Source organism: Uloborus diversus, chromosome 9 (genome assembly GCF_026930045.1).
Source record: "Uloborus diversus isolate 005 chromosome 9, Udiv.v.3.1, whole genome shotgun sequence".
NCBI classification, from domain to species: domain Eukaryota; kingdom Metazoa; phylum Arthropoda; class Arachnida; order Araneae; family Uloboridae; genus Uloborus; species Uloborus diversus.
Window position 1 is genome coordinate 126111603 of NC_072739.1, and position 18178 is coordinate 126129780.

The 18178-nt window shown below is 32.3% G+C and overlaps 1 protein-coding gene across 1 annotated transcript in view; it reads right to left on the reverse strand.

Annotated features, from left to right (window-relative positions):
* The window catches only part of LOC129230471 (golgin subfamily A member 6-like protein 22), a 69983-nt gene extending 53522 nt beyond the window's left edge, over positions 1-16461 (reverse strand). The window contains exons 1-4 of the mRNA XM_054864873.1: positions 16434-16461; positions 14611-14721; positions 9957-10112; positions 7785-7876 (exon numbers count right to left, since the gene is read on the reverse strand). Of these exons, the coding sequence (XP_054720848.1) occupies positions 7785-7876; positions 9957-10112; positions 14611-14721; positions 16434-16461 (387 nt within the window). The remainder of the gene's footprint in view (positions 1-7784; positions 7877-9956; positions 10113-14610; positions 14722-16433) is intronic.
* Positions 16462-18178: the final 1717 nt, after the last annotated feature.

An 18178-nucleotide genomic window follows, 5' to 3' on the forward strand; every position in this document is an offset into this window, starting at 1 on the left:
TGACGATTCAATGAAGTCGGCATAAGAAGGAGGAGAATCGTGGTATAATGGACTTCTTGGTGGAAAGTCGGAAGGTGTACCTGAAACAAACAAAAATCATAATTGGACTGCTGGCAACATATTGGTTTAAACTGATTAATTTTGACTAGCAAAAAAAAAAAAAAAAAAAAAAAAAAACTTTTAGTTAGTACAAACTATGAGTATGAAATGAAACAAGTACAAGATCAAGGAACAAAACCTGTCTTTGTAATAATTCTAGTTTCATATGAGGTTTTCACTTACAGAAAATTCAGTGCCTAAATGAAAACTTTTCAACCATTAATAAAACACTTGAAATATGTTATACTGAACCATACTGCTGTGGGAAAATAAAAAGCTGTATCTACAAATTTTTCATTTTTGTCATCTATTGCATTTAAGCTTTATTGTACAATCTTGCTTATTTGGTTTCAGCTGGAAATAAAATGCAAAAAAATTTCAAATTCAAACATAGCCCTAGTGTGAGTTTGGAATCCAAAACTTGTTTTTTCAAATATCTCAAAAACTCATTTCTGCAAATACTGCACTTTACCTTCCCACAGCATATGCATTTATAGTGCATATTTCATCATTTCTAGAAATTGACATGTTTATTGGAATACAAAATTTTAAGGTTGTTTTCAGATTTCTTTTCAAGTCGAGAAATTTGTGCTAACAACATTCTGTAAAATGAGAAACACTGATAAGGTTGCCTATAAATTTATTTCATGCTAACTGTTGCATAGTATCAACAGCATGGCCTAAGATAAGTGATATTTAAGATTGCTTTTAAATTAAGTTTCAAGATTGTTTTATTTTTGATGCCAACAGCATTCAATGAAATAAAACTGATTTATTTTAATTTTGCATGTTATGTTTTTCCTTGACAACAAGTTATAGGCACCAAATAAAACTTAACAATTATCTTAAAGTTGTCTGTAAAATTTTCATTGTCAACTGATATGCTCTTTATGTCAAAAGAAAAAAAATACATTAAGCTGCATATAACACACACCCCAAAAACTTTCAACCTTTTAGAAAGATTAGCCATGGATATTTCAGTCTGAAAATGGTCCTGAAGTACATGAGCCAATTTCTTTTCTCAATGTAACAAGCAATGGGAAGTAATTTTACTAGTACAATGGAGTCTAAATAATCTAAACTAATTGGGACTAGACTCTTTTTGAATTGAATATTTAGCTTAAGCAAAATTATTCATAAATTTTATTTACAAAACAAATTACATCGTCGCCCCAGAGCAACAGTAGGATATCTTACTGTTGGTTCTGGGATTAGATGTGTTACGGTTGTCCTGTGGTCACGATATGCAAATATTACATAAAGAGGTTGCTAAGATGAATACCTAAAGGGGAACTCAAAACACTATTATTAATAGAAAAGCTTGAGATAAGCATTAACGATGTCCTTTCAGAGTAAAGTAAACTTCTTAATATTCGTAGGAAAGAAAGGCACGGTAACCACAGATAAGCCAATAATGGCGTGTGCGGATACATCCGCTGACCTGCGTGATGTGCAGAGTTTGCATATCGTCCGATAATTGTTAAAGTTCATACTCTTTACTTCTAATTTGTTTTAAATTGATATTCTTTATTTAGATTGTAAAAATTATTACCAGATAGTATATACACCCGCGCGTTCGGTGGATGTATTTGCTGCGGGCATGTGCATCTAGCGATAATCGTTCAAATTCTTACTTCAATTTGTTTTAAACTGATATTATTTAATTAATTTGTAAAAGTTATAAATGGATAGTATATATGTAAGCACGTAAGGTGGATACATTCGCTGAAGGTACTTGTTTTTGTTCCACAACAGAGGATTTCCAAGAAGCAGCGAATTGCTAGTTTTTCCTTTCTCAGAAATTTGAGTATCCTATTGATTTCTTGACTTGATAGTTCAAGAAGAGAAAGGTCCCTAGTCTGGATAATCTGATCTAAGATATCTGCTAAAAGAAGCTCAGTTTTAAAATTTAACTTAAGTCTTTGCGTCACATAATTGGCATGAAAATTAGTTTCTTGTAATCTCAAAACATATACCTGCAATTATTTGCAGTTTTGTGCTTTATAACGTTGTTTTAGCCAATGAAATTTCAAAAAATGTTTTTATTTCTTCTGATTAATTTTTTTTTTGGAGACAACCCCCCCCCTTTTTTTTTTTAACGTGATAGATCATTGTTAGCTTACAGATACTTTTGAGTTGTGTGCGCAGATACTTTATATTTTTATCCGACTCTGCACAAAAACACTTAAATTTTAGCTAAAAGCTGTAAAAAGCTAAAAAAGAACTACTGTCCACCTCTGAGAAGTTGAGCTATGGCCATGAGCAAGTCCATTTCTTTCAAAAGAGAGCAATCAGTAAGAAGAGGAATTGTTAGGCGCAGAGCTGGGCTACCATTGCAACCCTTTCATTTACGAGAAAATCCTGTACCGCTTGCTACTTCTTACCTGAATTACATTGTTTGCCAAATGGGCAATAACACTGCAAACGAAATCCGCAAGTTCTTAAGCCGTTTTTCCTCAACCTTATTTCAACAAATGGAATCTCAACTTACAAGAGGTGCACATTACTCATTACTGCAAACTGATAACACACATAAGTAGCAAATCAAAGGAACAGATCAAATTAAATACAGTCAAGAACCTATTGGGAACGGAATATTTTTGAAAACTGGTTTGATCACTTGTATACTTCCATAAAGATTTTAGATGTAAAAATTGGGTTCCAACAAGTGAGATTATGATGACTTTCGAAGGGTGAGAGCAGAAATAGGACTGTCTAAAATTAGATTTTGCATTTGCAAGTTTAAATGGGTTTATTTTTCTACATTCAGTAAATCATCAAAGCAAAGCAAAAAAAAAAGACTGCAGATAAACCACAAAGCTATTTGCTGCAGATGCTCAGAAGCTTACTGTAATAGAAGCATTGAACCCTATAAGTGAACAATTGTATAAAGATTTTGGAACAAAAACTGGCCAAATCTAACTGTCACAGAGAACTCAAATCAGGAGGAAAAATTGACAGAAGTTATGATCGACAGGTGTGACAGCTCTTATAAAACATCGTTTTAAGCAGCAAATGAAAACTAGATAAGTGGTAGCACAAGGCAATGATCAGTGATCACTGCCATAATAACAAACCAAAGTTATTTATCGATCAGCAAGCATCTGAAATTGTTTCGAATGAATCAGTCAAGTCTCAAGCGAGAGTAAAGGTGAAGCAGAGAGTCCATTCAGATGCCAGAGCTGCATTCCATGAAGCATTAGGTTCCATTCTGCTACAACCCAAGAGGACATATTTCTGAAGTGCTCACGTAATTTTTAGATGGCAGAATTTGGCGTCATTGTTTGGAATAGTATTCTTATTTCCCCTTAAAAATATAAAAGCTAATCTTTATCAAAACAATGTAGTTCTGCAATAACTAGTTTAGTATATTGCTTAACTTCAAGAATTGTCTTGTAATTTATACTTTATATTACCACATACACTTTGTATAACTATCAAAAAGCACTTCATAGTATTTATTATAACAATGCTTTTACTGTGATCTACAAGTTCTTTTTGACTCAAAAAATGAAACAAAATATTTTTTTCAGCTTTTTGAATTAACAAAGTTCAGATATTCTGAACTATACTGTAGATTAATAAACTTTTCTCCACTCTTTCTCATCTTTTAGCATGATTAGATTTCACAGTGCTGAATGGTTCGGAGTGGAGGTTCATTTTTTTTGGGGGGGGGGGGGGGGGGGGGTTCAGCGTCAAAAAATTCATGCTTTTAAATTTTTTTTAAGAAAATCTTTTGATAAAATTTATTAAAACCTTTAATGCATTATTATGTATGGTTTTAAGAATATTACATAAATTTTTGATCAAAAAATATAAACATACAATCCGGTGACAGAGCTTTTCCCAGAGCACCTTTGGAGAAAGATGATTTGCGGTGTTTACTGTATCTCAGCCGACATTTATCTGAAATCAAATTCCATTTGAATTTATTCAAAGTATTACTTAGTCCTTCCCCCTACATTCTCAGATCTTTTTTTGTTCGAGTTTAAAACTTTTGGCGGCCATTTGAAGTTAAAAATGCTATTTTTCACGAAAAATTCCGCTATTTTGCTTGTAAAAAATGCATTTAAAAAAAACTGAAACTCAACGTTGGGGAGGGTTTTTTTACATGCTGAATGCGTGTACAAAATTTGAAATTGATCGGTCAGTTGGTTTTAAAATGGGAGTGAACGCAGACTTTGAAAAAGTGGGTTTGAGAAAAACGAGTTTAAAGTTTTAGAAGCTAAAAGGCATCAATTCCAGCTCCATAGAAGACATTCCCTATAGCAGCTTTGATTTCCTACGCCTTTTCTTTTTTCATTATTAATTAATATTATGTTTAACTTACCCCAAGCAAGCAGCACTGACATTCTGAGCTTCCGCAGCTGTCAGAACAGCTGCATTCTTCAGCAGCTGTCGAAGCTACAGTTTGAAGGAACGGAGACTAAATACTCGATAACTTTGAGAATTTTGCTCGAAACGACTTGAAATTTTGAGAATATATTTTTGAAATGTTTAACTATAAGACGAGGCAATAAAGAAAAAAATAAGTTTTTAATTACATATTTTAAAAACAAACTCTGCATTTAAATCATCTCTCTAGCTCACTGCTGCGGCAGAGGAGCTTGAAAATTTCATAAAACAAAAAATTCTGAAGAAAAAGATCACCTCTCATTTCTTGCATAACTTGTGGAAGAGCTGGTTGCTCGTCTTCAGGAGGCAACATTTTGCGCCATCTGTGTACTATAGCAATAATAATGATGATAAGCACAACAAGACCAAAAACGCCAACTACAAGGATTAATATAAATGATGCAACAGCTAGAGAACGCTTTTTTCCAATTATCTTGGGTGTATCTATTTTCTCAGGAACTGTAATAAAAATTTAACAAATTTTTAAATGCAATATTTGAAAAACAAAACATGCAGAGCGATTTGACATTGTTTATAATTAAGCCATAGAAACTGTATTCAGTATCTATTCTTGGAAAAGAGTTTTTTGAATACACTAAAAAAAAACTATTACTATTATTATTCAACGTTGAAAAACTCACATCTCAACCCATGACTTTCAAGTGTATGACAATTTCTGTTACAAATGTTTATTTAAAAAGTTAATTTCAAGAACTAATATTTGATAACTTACGATGTTTAAACGAAAAGCCGAAGGGCTAATTTTCGTAAGTCAGTCAACAATGTTACATGCTTATACAAGCAGAGATAATATCACACAGTGGAAGGTGCAGAATCAAATATTAATGTGAAGAAATGAACATTGGAAACTTGTTAAAATCTTACCAAAAATTTATTGGTCCATGGTAACTAAAATAAATATAACTAACAAAAATAAGTTCTTAAGAATAAAACCCGGCCATAAGTGGAGGCGGAGTTCGCAACTCCCCAACACCTATCGGACCTAACTCACAAGAGGCTGACGAACACAAAAGAAGAGAGAGAGAACGATTGAAATCGTTCACTATTTATACTTGCCTCATTTGCATATGATTGGGCATCAAAGGATGCCAACCTAAAACTGAAACTTTACACGTGCCGAAAGAGTTGAGAAGTTAATCTAATTTGAATAAAGTTAATTTTATATTACATTACATTAGGAATGAGAACGCGGATAAATATCGTTTACCGATGTCTATCATATCCCCCCTTCTCATTCAGTAATGTTATTAAACTTTAAATTTTTATACAATTTTAATAGATTCAAAAATAACCCAAAAAAATCCACAAAGGCCAGGCTTAATCTTTTACAAAAATTTAACAATTCAACAATAAACAAATATGGATATATATCCATCATAATATATCATCCATCAGCAGCTGCAGCTCAATACATCACCGCTTATTTGATTGAAGTCCTTTCTCAAAAAAGTCCTTCTTGCCTATTGATGATCCACAGTCCAAGGAAATAGTAAGTCCAAGATTAACATTTCCACTGCAAACTATTTTGTCAAACTGTAATTGACAAAAATACTCGAAACAGTATCTTTGAAAAAGATGGGCACAATGATTTTACAAAAAAAATTTTTTTTTTCACAATGACAAAATTATTTAAAACGCTTAGTTTCCAAAAATAAACTCTTGTCATTGAATCAAATTCCTCCATCTCAAAGATTAAACCAACGAGAAATTTGAAAAAGAATTTCAGTTGTTACAAAAATATTTATACTTTAATATCCCATTATATTTATTATACTAAACAATTTAATACCATTAAAAATTAACAAAATATTTGTTCACAAAAACGATTCAGTTCAAAACGGGTCTGCGGCTTCGTAAAAATATCAGCCCTATTGGATTTACTGCCTACATGTTTTACGGTAAAAATGTCCCGTTGAATCAAATCACGAACAAAAAATAATTTTACATCAATATGTTTTGTACGGTGATTTTCAATCGGAGATTTAACAAAGTCAATGGCTGATTGATTATCAACGTACATTACAGATTTAATTTTACTTTTTCTAACAATTCCCCAGCGTAAACATTCGTTTAATACACGGTCAAACCACATAAGCTCTTTAGACACTTCACAAAGGGCCACAAACTCACTTTCCATAGTGGAAAGGCTAATACAACGTTCCTTGAAGGTTCGCCATTCAATCAGCGCATTATCCAACAAAATTAACTGCCCCCCCGAGTGAAGTTCGATCATCTCGATTAGCTGCATAATCGGCGTCAGAAAAAGCTATTAATTGGGTTCTATTACAATTTAATTTAAGTTTTAAATCTTTTGTTTGAAAAACATAACCCAGAAGTTTTAAAAGACCGTTCCAATGAATGACACCAGGGTTGCTTTGAAATTGACTGAAGATATTGACCGCATAACAAATGTCCGGTCTCGTTCTGCTCGCAATGAAAGAAAGACAACCCAACAAATTACGATAAGGAATCTTTGACATTTCAAATTTTTCATTTTCTGTATTAGGACAATTCGATTTCGAAAAAACAGTACCTTTACAAATCGGCAATGATGAAACCGGAAAATTAAAATGTTTGAACTTTTCAAAAACTTCAATGATATATTTCGTTTGGAACAAATTCAAACCATTTCCAGTTCTTTCAAATTCAACACCTAACAGTTTTTTCGTTTTTCCGAGAACTTTTAAGTCAAAATTTTTCCTAAGTAAATTTAAAACATGATTTAAATTCTTTTCTTTCCGTGCGAGCAAAACAATATCGTCAACATACAACAATAAAATGACACATGAATTATAAATATAAACACAATTACATTCTTCAAATTTCTGAAAACCAATTTTCAATAAAACACTGTTTATCTCAAAAAACCACATACGGCCACTCTGGTGCAGACCGTAAATTGCTTTATTAAGCTTACAAACTAGATTTTCTTTCCCTTCTATTGCAAAACCCGGTGGTTGTCTCATAAAGATGCATTCTTTTAGAGGTGCATATAAATAAGCATTCTTCACATCGCACTGCAAATCGAACCAACCTTCTGATATTTTCAAGGAAAAGAAAAATCGAACCAATGAAAAATGAATCGTCGGACTAAAAGTCTGATCGTACGATTCAGGGGATTGTGCATATCCCTGAGCAACAAGTCTCCCACGATATCTAACAATTTCCCCCGATTCATCTCTTTTAACATTGAAAACCCATCTCGATCCGATTGGTTTTTCATTTGCAGGCAAAGGTGTTAAATCCCATACTTTTCTAGAATGCATAACCTCTAATTCATCCCTCATTGAATCTAACCACTGGTCCTTTTGCTTAGATTTAAGAACCTGTTTGTAATTCTTAGGAATTACAATTTCATCATCTAGTCATAAGTTACATAAATTTAAATGAACAGTTTGATCAGAAATTTCACCTTGATATAAATTTTTACCATTAAAATCAAATAAATGTGGCTTAAACAAAATAGCATTTTTAGAACAATATTTTTCAACATCATTTAAAGAACGCAATCGTTTAGAAGAATGTTTCTCATAAAAATAAATATTAGTACGAGATTTATCTGACCTTGGGATTGCTTTCCTCACCCATTCTGTTTCATGCAGCTGGGCGCGTGGTGGGTTTTCCCCATTTTCACTCAAGTCAGAATTCGAATCTGATTCATCCCTGCTCGTCTCGCTTTCACTCTCATCAGTAGATAAGAATTTAGACGGCGTACTCGGGCTTTCACTTCCGTTATCCGATTCGGAATTCGATTCATTTTCTGAATTTTGAGAATCTGATTGAATATTTGACCATTTGAGACAGGGACCCAGCACAGCTCCACTAGAGTCACTCTCTGATATATTTTTAAAAGCTTCTTTGTAATAAACATTTTCATTAAAATTTACATTTATACTTTCAAAAATTTTTCCGCTTTCGGGAATCCAGATACGAAAACCCTTAGTGTTAAATGCATAGCCCAAAAATATACCTTTTTTAGCTTTAACATCAAGTTTATGTCTTTGCTGACGGGGTGTTCCAAGATAACACAAAACACCGAAAGGTTTGACGTGCCTAGCACTTGGCTTACGTCCACCATATAACTCAAAAGGTGTTTTCGTTTGTCCTGAGTGACAAATCCTATTCCAAGTATAATTGAAATAAAGCATAGCATCCGGCCAAAATCTTTTACTTAGCCCGCTTTCTTCCAATAATACTGTTGCAGCATTAACGGCTGAGCGATTCTACACTTCGGCCAAACCGTTCATCTCTGGACTAAAAATATTGGTTAACTTATGTTTTATACTGTTATCCAAACAATAATTGTCAAAAACTTTATTTACGAATTCTCCCCCGTTGTCAGTTCTAACAGCTTTTACTTTAAGATTTAAAAATCTTTCAGCACGCTTTATGTGCCTTATGAAAATTTCTGGTACTTTGCTCTTTTCACTAATTGGATACAAAGCAGATTTACGTGAAAAATCATCAATGATTGATAAATAAAAAACGTTCCCCCTTATTTCCCTTAATATTACATGGACCCCACACATCAGCATGAAGTAATTCAAGGGGACATTTAGACCGTATTTTACCTATTGGTTTAAATGAAACACGTTTAAATTTACCAATTTTACAATTTTCACAATCTATTTTTACATCTTTGAATTTAGGCAGGCCATTGACACACTCAAATTCACCGCTCTTTCTGATACTATCGGTGTTAATATGTGCCAGCCTTCTATGCCACAATTCTAATTTTTCTACATTAGAGCATTCAATTTTCTCATTTTCGAAATGATCATTACTTTTATTTAGTTTTATACTTTCTTGATACGATTTATTATACAAAATTTGAGGTTTTACAAAATAAATGCCATTTCTTAAAATTGCTCTAAATATAAATCCATTTCGACCAGATATCGTCACGGAGCCGTTTCCCCCTTCAAACTTAGCACCCCCCTTATCGAATTTAGAACCCGATAACAAATTTTGACGCAGATTAGGAGAGTACATTACATCTTTTAAAACAATGATAGTATCATCAAACTTTAATTTCACAGTTCCCATCCCCAAAATGGGGAAAGTTTCATTTCTAACGGCTACAGCCATTTCTTTGTTTCGTAATGGTTTAAAGTCCTCAAACGCACTACGAATGTTGACGAAATGATGGGTGGAACCAGTGTCAAAAATAAATTCATTTGGGTCTTCTGATACTTCATTTAGATGTACTTCGGAAATGAAAAAGTTCTGGTACTCACATGTTTCCTTTTCCACTGATGGGGAACTGCACCTCGCAGTTTTCTTGTTCGTCTTCCTCTTATTCCGGATTGGTGATCTTGACTTTCTGTTACGTTGTTCGAGGTCCTTGTCAACTTTATTTTGACACACGTTACTTTTATGGCCGGGTTTATTACAGTTAAAACAAATTAGTTTCCCTTTTACTCCTTTCTTGTTAAAATTACCCGGTTTCTTTACAAAGTTAGCCCTGCCGATAATTTTATCGTCCTCATCTTTTAGTCGAATTCGCGATTCCTCGGCAATAAGTTCGCTGACTACTTTATTAAATGTGAATTCCTGTGCAGTAGTTCTAAGAATAACTTGACAAATATTGTCGAATTCTGAGGGCAAATGACGCAAAATTTGAAAAATCAAATAATTTTCAGAGAAATTCGCGTGTATAGCCTTAATTATTTCGAAAATTTGCCGAGTACGGGCAGCGAAAAGATTTATCGACTCTTCCTCTTTTATACGACATTGGGATAACTCTGAAAACAATGTCATGTGCTGACAACGATTGTCCGGAAAGAAGTGATCTTTCAAAGCCTTCCAGGCATCAGCCGCGTTGACCTGATTTTCGATTATCTTTTTGAAATTTTTCTCCAAATTTAAATAAATTATGGATAGAGCCACATCCTGTCGATTTTGAAAATTACGAATCTCTTGCTCAGTAGCCTTTTTTTCATCATTAGAAAAAGGTTCCTTTTCAATGCCATTTACAATCTTCCATAAACCTCGTTCCATTAGGACAAATTTAATATCCGATGACCAACTCACATAGTTGTCAGACCTTAATTTTTCGATTGGAACACTCTGGGATGCCATGATTGATAAGAACACGAAAAACGCCAAAAAATAAAAAAAACCTAATTTCAAAAAAAAAACAACCAACAAAATCTCAAAATATCCCCGAAAAAAAAAAACCTAAATAGTGCAACTGTTACAGCTTCCCCCCTGGAACAAGTCCAGGTCTTCCGCTGAATTTAGCAGCCACTATTCTGCCTAACACCAAACCAACTATATCCCCCCATAAAATGCAACCGAAACATCTGAGAAAAAGTTTACACTACACATGGCTTAAAGATTCGATACAAATTTCCAAAAAGTAAAAGAAAAGCTTCTATTTCCACAATTTTCATTCAACGCCGATGCGGGGAAAACAAATTGAAAAGATTTCCAAACACTTGTCATCTACCGATTCAGCAAAAAGACAAGTCAGTTACAACATTCCATTTCATCACAAAAACACGAAGTCTAATACTCTACTCTGCTGACAATTCGAAAACATCTTAATACATCATGATACTGAACACTTAATTGTTATGATACAATTGGGTAGGGCTGGGCCCATAACCCTTATGATAACTTACGATGTTTAAACGAAAAGCCGAAGGGCTAATTTTCGTAAGTCAGTCAACAATGTTACATGCTTATACAAGCAGAGATAATATCACACAGTGGAAGGTGCAGAATCAAATATTAATGTGAAGAAATGAACATTGGAAACTTGTTAAAATCTTACCAAAAATTTATTGGTCCATGGTAACTAAAATAAATATAACTAACAAAAATAGGTTCTTAAGAATAAAACCCGGCCATAAGTGGAGGCGGAGTTCGCAACTCCAACACCTATCGGACCTAACTCACAAGAGGCTGACGAACACAAAAGAAGAGAGAGAGAACGATTGAAATCGTTCACTATTTATACTTGCCTCATTTGCATATGATTGGGCATCAAAGGATGCCAACCTAAAACTGAAACTTTACACGTGCCGAAAGAGTTGAGAAGTTAATCTAATTTGAATAAAGTTAATTTTACATTACATTAGGAATGAGAACGCGGATAAATATCGTTTACCGATGTCTATCATATTTAAGCCACAGAGGCTGCGATCAATATCTATTCTTAGAAAAGTGTTTTTTAAATACATTAAAAAAAACTATTACTATTATTATTCAACATTGAAAAACTTGCATCTCAACACATGACTTTCAAGAGTATGCTATGACATCTTCTATTACAAATATTTATTAAAAAACATTTTCAAGGACTAATATTTTTAACTACTACCCATTGAATCCCGAGTTAAGGGGTTACAGCACCTCAAAAATGATCAAACGATCAAAAAACATTTTACTGCTTATTTGAAAACTAAAAATTATTTCAAATATAGGGAAAAGTTTCATCGCTTTAGTTTAAATATTTAAAAAGTTATGAGTGGTTTTAGGTCATGTTCGCTATGTGTTCCTATGCAAAAAAAAAACTTAAAATTGCTTTTTCTTGATGATCGTTTTTTTTTTTTTTTGCAATTTCATGTCATTAAAATCCCTAAGGATTTTTTTTCTATTAAAAATACAGCTTTAAAGTCATACTTTTTGCAGTCAGGATAATACATTTAAGAAAACTGCGCATTGGATAAGCATTTTATTGAAAATCGAAATGTTTGAAGCATGTTATACCTATATAAACAATTTTTATTGAAAAAAATTCAATTTTTTACATAATTAACCATAGAAAGTTTTCTAATGAATTTATAAGCAAACGAATTCACAGGTTTTATGAGATGATTATTGTGATCGTTAAGCAAAAAGTTTTTTTAAAAAGTTCAAAAACAAAAAAGCCTTAGGGATTTTTAAACAGGGCCGTAACCAGAAAATAATTTCGGGGAGGGTTTAAAAACTTTCATCCGGAGCTTTGCACTATTTGTGTAATGTTCAAGCCGTCGTATTATCTATCATGAAAGCATTTTACGCAATTAATCTTAATATATAAAGATCTTCTGTACAGACGTTTGTCACCATAAGGCTTTTAAAGGGCTGGACCGATTTCGATCAAATTTTTTTTGTGTAATTATGTTGTGGCGAGCATGGTTTTGGAGCCCGATGGATCGAATCGAAAAAGTTTTTCTTAATCAATTTAAACATTGGATGGTTATATCTCCCAAATGATGAAATTTCCTACTGTGATAGTCAATTGAGAATAGATAAAACGTAGAGAGAGTGAAAGCCTTCATTTCTTGAAAGCATCGATTTTAGTCCCAATATATATTTTAAAGTAAAGTACTGGAAGGTTCATGCACAACGTGTGTTCTTACGCCGTAGTTGAACCATGTGACCGGATCGGTGCTTTACGTTTTCCAAACCAAATGATCAGAAAGTACCGTACCAAGCAACATTTGTTTCTCGGCTCAAACCCATTTGAGTTTTGTCACCATTGTGAAGAATACTTTAAGGATTATCAAACTAATAGGTACATTATTAAAGGAAAAGATGATGGAACTTAAAGACGAAACAAATTTTATTTTCGTCCAGATAAATTACAACAGGGTAGTTCTGTACGCAAAAGATCAGTGCAGTGGAAGATCTTTATCTTTGGTGGAAAGAACAAATTAGGCAATATATGATGTTTTCGTTCAAAAGATCGGACTGCTAATCGGTCGGAGTTGGCTTCGCTCACTGATCGGCTGGATTACAGTAAAGTGGTGGCTTGGCGACTTTGGCCATTAACAAAAGTTGCGTGGTCATTTGTTTATATTTTAAAGCTAGTTAATGTAATTTATTGTATTTTTTGTTTATATGGCGAAATATTTCAAATTGCAAAGAATTGCTTTTCGGTTTTAAAGAGTTTTTAGTCATTTTAGTTGTATTTTTTCTTTATCATGTTTTTAAGCGATTTCCTTTCTATTGTTTTTATTCTTTTTCATATGGGGGATGTTGCAGCGGGATTTCCTGTTTGTTCTAGATGGGTAGTTAGTTTTTTACACTTAATATCTGCGGACGCTTTTTATCCTTTGAGTATAGCTGGAGGAACAAGTCATCAAGTACGGGAGAAAAAAATAGTTAATAAAACAACACCTCAATGGGCATTAGATAAATCAAGTTGTAATAAATATACGCATTTTGGTACCAAGCAGCTTAAAACATTTTCTTACATAATTTTTCAACGAAACAGTTCAAACATTTGATAGTATATTGAATTTTTTTAACTTTTCAATTTACAAAGTTTGAACAGAACAATGTCTGTTGGGTCCTCTAGTATACATATAAAAGACATGAGTTTTGGAACAATATTTTTTGGAAATTAAAAAAAAAAAAACATTTAAATGTCAAAAGGAACTTTTTGTGGGGGGGGGGGGGGTTGAACCCTAAGACCCCCCTGTACATGGTACCCGCCATGTGCCATTAAAAAAAATTAAAATTTTGCTACATTTTTTGAATTTTTAAAAAATTTGAAATTAAGTTATTGATTGCAAAGTAAGTGTGCATGTTATGGTTTCAAAGAAAAACAAAATTTACTTAAACTAAAAATGAATGTCTTGAAGGTACTGTGTCCCCAACACTAATTAAAATAAACACGAAATTGGTCTTTGAAACCAAACTTAGTTACTTTAGGTAGTAGTTTACAGGAGGCATCACCTTCAAAATGTGATTAAAAAATAAGAGATGGTATATAATCAGTTAGGTATTAAAATTATGTATCATACAGTAATTAAAATCAGTGTTTATTTTATAATTGGGTGTTTAGTTGATTTTTTGTACTGGAATTTTAAAATAAATTTTATTTATAGGTTTGGGTATTAAATCATATGTAAATGCGACCCATTACTATTTGCTTTAATTTTCTTCGAAGTTTCTCATTGCTGCAAGAATTACATTAGCAAGAGCTTTTAATTGATGCTAACTACTCAAACTGTTTCATTGCAAAAATGTTTATAAAGCTCAAAAGACGGAAGAGCATATTAAGTTACAGCAAAAAGCAAATATTTTTCATTATAGACACATGGAACGCATGAAATAAGCCTTTTCTGACCACCGCATTCAAATGATACAAATTCATACCTGCACAATATTTTTCATCGCTGCCATCAGGACAGTGCTCAATGTCATCGCATTTTAACTTTGAGTCCAGACATCGATCATCATTGCATGCAATTTCACTTTCAGTACAATCTGAAAGCAAATAAAAGGAACTACATAAATCAGACATTTGTTCATTAAATAAAACTGTTTAAAAACAACTAAATAATTATTCCGTCAAAATTTCTAGCTTTAGGGCAAAAATAGCTTTTTTTAAGTAATGAATTTAAAAAAAAAATGTTAGTTAAAAGATTTTTTACATTTAAAATAAATTATAACTGTATTACAAACAGAGATATAGCTATGGTTTTTTTCTATGAGGTATGACATATTTTGGAGGAGTAAAATACATAAACAGTAAGAACCACAATACCGACCAATTCTATTAAAAAAAAAAACTTTTTAAGAATGAAATAAAAGATGGCAGGTAAATAAGAGAAGTGCACTATTCAGATTTCAAATGTTTGACACTTAGTATTTGAGAAAATTAAACATTCAAATTTAACATTTAAAATAATCCAAAAGCTCTCTTCCGCACGTTCCACGATGCTACCTTTATAATTTAAAATACAAAGCATGATAATATGCTTGGCAAAATTTTTTGAGGCATATTTCCGATTTTTAATGCATGAAATATGCTGGTTAGAGGTGCTAAAAACATATCTGATTACGAAATAGAACAGCAGTACTCAAAGTTTCTCTTACTACACTTAACACGCAAAAAATACTTAAGTCCAGTGCTGCTCCTCTCCTTATAAGAAGGTTTATTCTTATTTCTACATAACACATTTTCAAGATGGAGTAAAATTCAGTAAACAAGTATATTTCCATCTTTAAGATTGAAATTAAAACACTCTTTGAAAAACTTCATTTTTTTCACATCATTAGATCAAATCCTCATATAATAGCCGATGATCGCATAACGCTCGTGTTTCAACAATGAAACTCGCGCCACGGCATGATAATTTTATAATGTGTTTTGGTAATATTAAACATGCAGGGAAAGGTTTTATCGTAACAAGGCTGAACTCGATCTGGTAGCTTAACTCTTTTACTGGTAAGACTGTCATTTTAGGGGAATAAAGAAGTGGTCAACAATGAACGCATTTTAGGGTTAATTCACTGGAGTTAGGGTTAAAATTTCAACTATCAAAGTATTACCAAACAGACAATTGCTTCGTTAAAATGTGGAAGAAGAGAAGCAATTTTCACTCGTCATACCATGATGGGTGACTTTCTACTTTATAAATAATTAGTAAAATATCAATTAATTTCAATCTATAAGGATAAACCCTAGTATCATGTAGTGAGAGTAAAAGGCAATATCTGCAGATTTTTCGTTTTGCTTTTTTGTCATTTAGTGTTGTCATCCAAAACTTGCTTTTTCAAATATCTCAAAAACATTTCTGAAGATGCTGTCCCACAGCATGTATAATTCATCATTTGAAACTGAATTATAATGCCGTTCATGTTGAAATTTCACTTAAATTTGTTTTTAATTTATCTCTTAAAAAGAGGATTTTCCTCAGCCCTTCAAGCATTTGACTATTTTTCATGAATGACAATTCAAAAGTAAAAACCATAATGCTGCAATCTGATTTTAAATTGAGATTTTAGTTTCATTAATTAAGTTCTATAAATTAAAACTTTAATATATTTTCTGCTTTTGCTAAAAACATTAAAAATAATTCATTATTTGTTCCAAGTTTTTCAATTTTAATTTTAAAACTCCGAAAATTTACAATTCTGCTAAAGGAAAAAAATGGCAGCACCTATAACAATAATATGAATATTAAAATACTTACTTCCAATACGGTAGCTACTATATGTCATTTCAATTACAGATGACAATTTTAGATAGCCTCTAAACCTAATGAAAAGACCACTGGAAGCTGTAATGATTTCCTCATTTGTTCCATTACTGCAGACGAATTCATCGCAATTTATTTTCTTTGCTAGAATCGACTTTGAATGGAAACCTTCACGAAACTCCAAGAATGTTTCAGTATCTGGAAATGAGAAAAAGTGTCAAGTTAAAACTATAAATGTTTTTTGTTTTTTTGAACATAAACACGTTGATTGATGGAAAGTGGAAAGACTCACAGTACAATGTGATCTAACTTATGAAATTTGTATTATGCACAAGATGTTTCAGGAAACAAGTGTGGGATAGTTAATGGTTTCGTGATTGGCTATTGAAGAGTGGCTACTTTCCTGCAAAACTTACAGCGACCAAAAATAATTTCCTTTATTGTATAAATAAGTATCCACTGAGAAAATCTCCATGCAAAGCAGAAGTTCAACTTTCAAACAATGGTAAATGTTTTATTAACCATAATATTAACTTTTTATGTAGTTATAAATATTATTAGTGCATTGTTGTAAAACTGCTGCACTTTATTACTATTACTGTGTACTGTACTTTTTGTCTTGTTTTCAAACAGATTATTAATTTGGTACATTTACAATACTGTATGGTACTGTGAACAACACTGTGTTCTTTTAATACGGTATTTGTTTATTAGTATATGAAGAAAATAAAAAACTTAGGGAACAGTATAAAATGGTTTGAGGGGCGTTTATAACCATCTAAAATATTTCTGTATGCATGTCAAAAAGTTGTATATGCATTTTAATTTCAAAATAAAAAATTTTCACTTATGCAATGGGTGGTGGAATGCATTCCCTGCGTAAGCCAAGTTTCCACTGAATCCATAATAATGCTAACCTTATTTTGGAAATAAAAAAGTTCACTTAAGATATGCAGAGCTCATTTACGAAATTTATTCAGGGGGGGGGGGAGCTTTGAAGTATGAGTAAGATTAAAAACTAATCTCATAACAAATTGCTCATTCTGAAGCACATGAAACCAATGTCATGGTAATTCAATTATTTAATATCAGGGATGCACTGGTGCCACGAACACACCCAAAATTGTTTTCCAAACATGAGAATCACTCCAAATAACGAAATTGAAATAAACTGCTATTTTGAAGATTAATACAAAATTTCTTTTCAAGGCAAATATTTGGTACCAAGAGCATTTTTTGAGATGTAACTGATATTTATCTCAAGATTTCTATGCATTTTCATACCAGCTATAGCTTGTAACCAAGGCCATTGGCTGAAATACAATTAGAATTTAAGGTGGTCTTTGAAGTAATATTTATACCAACAATTGCTTGGTGCTGCAGAATAAAAGTAAAAGCTTTGAAGGTTGGTAGGTTAAGGCAATTTAACAAAATTTAAATTTTTATGCAACAAACTTATTATTTTTTTATATTTAAAGCTAATATTTACAAAAATTGAACTAAAAGTTAACATTTGAATATTAAGATTTCAAGATGAGTTTTCATTCTAAGATAGATCCAACTATTTAGAATGCTAAATTAATCTCCATACAAACACCATAACAGAAGTACAATGTAGCCCTCCATCAGTGATTACCAATGATAAAAAAAAAGTGCTAATAATTCAAAATACATTAACTGATGTCATTACTGAAGTTGAACATACCCACATTTTTCAAAGAGCGAATTATCAGTGATAA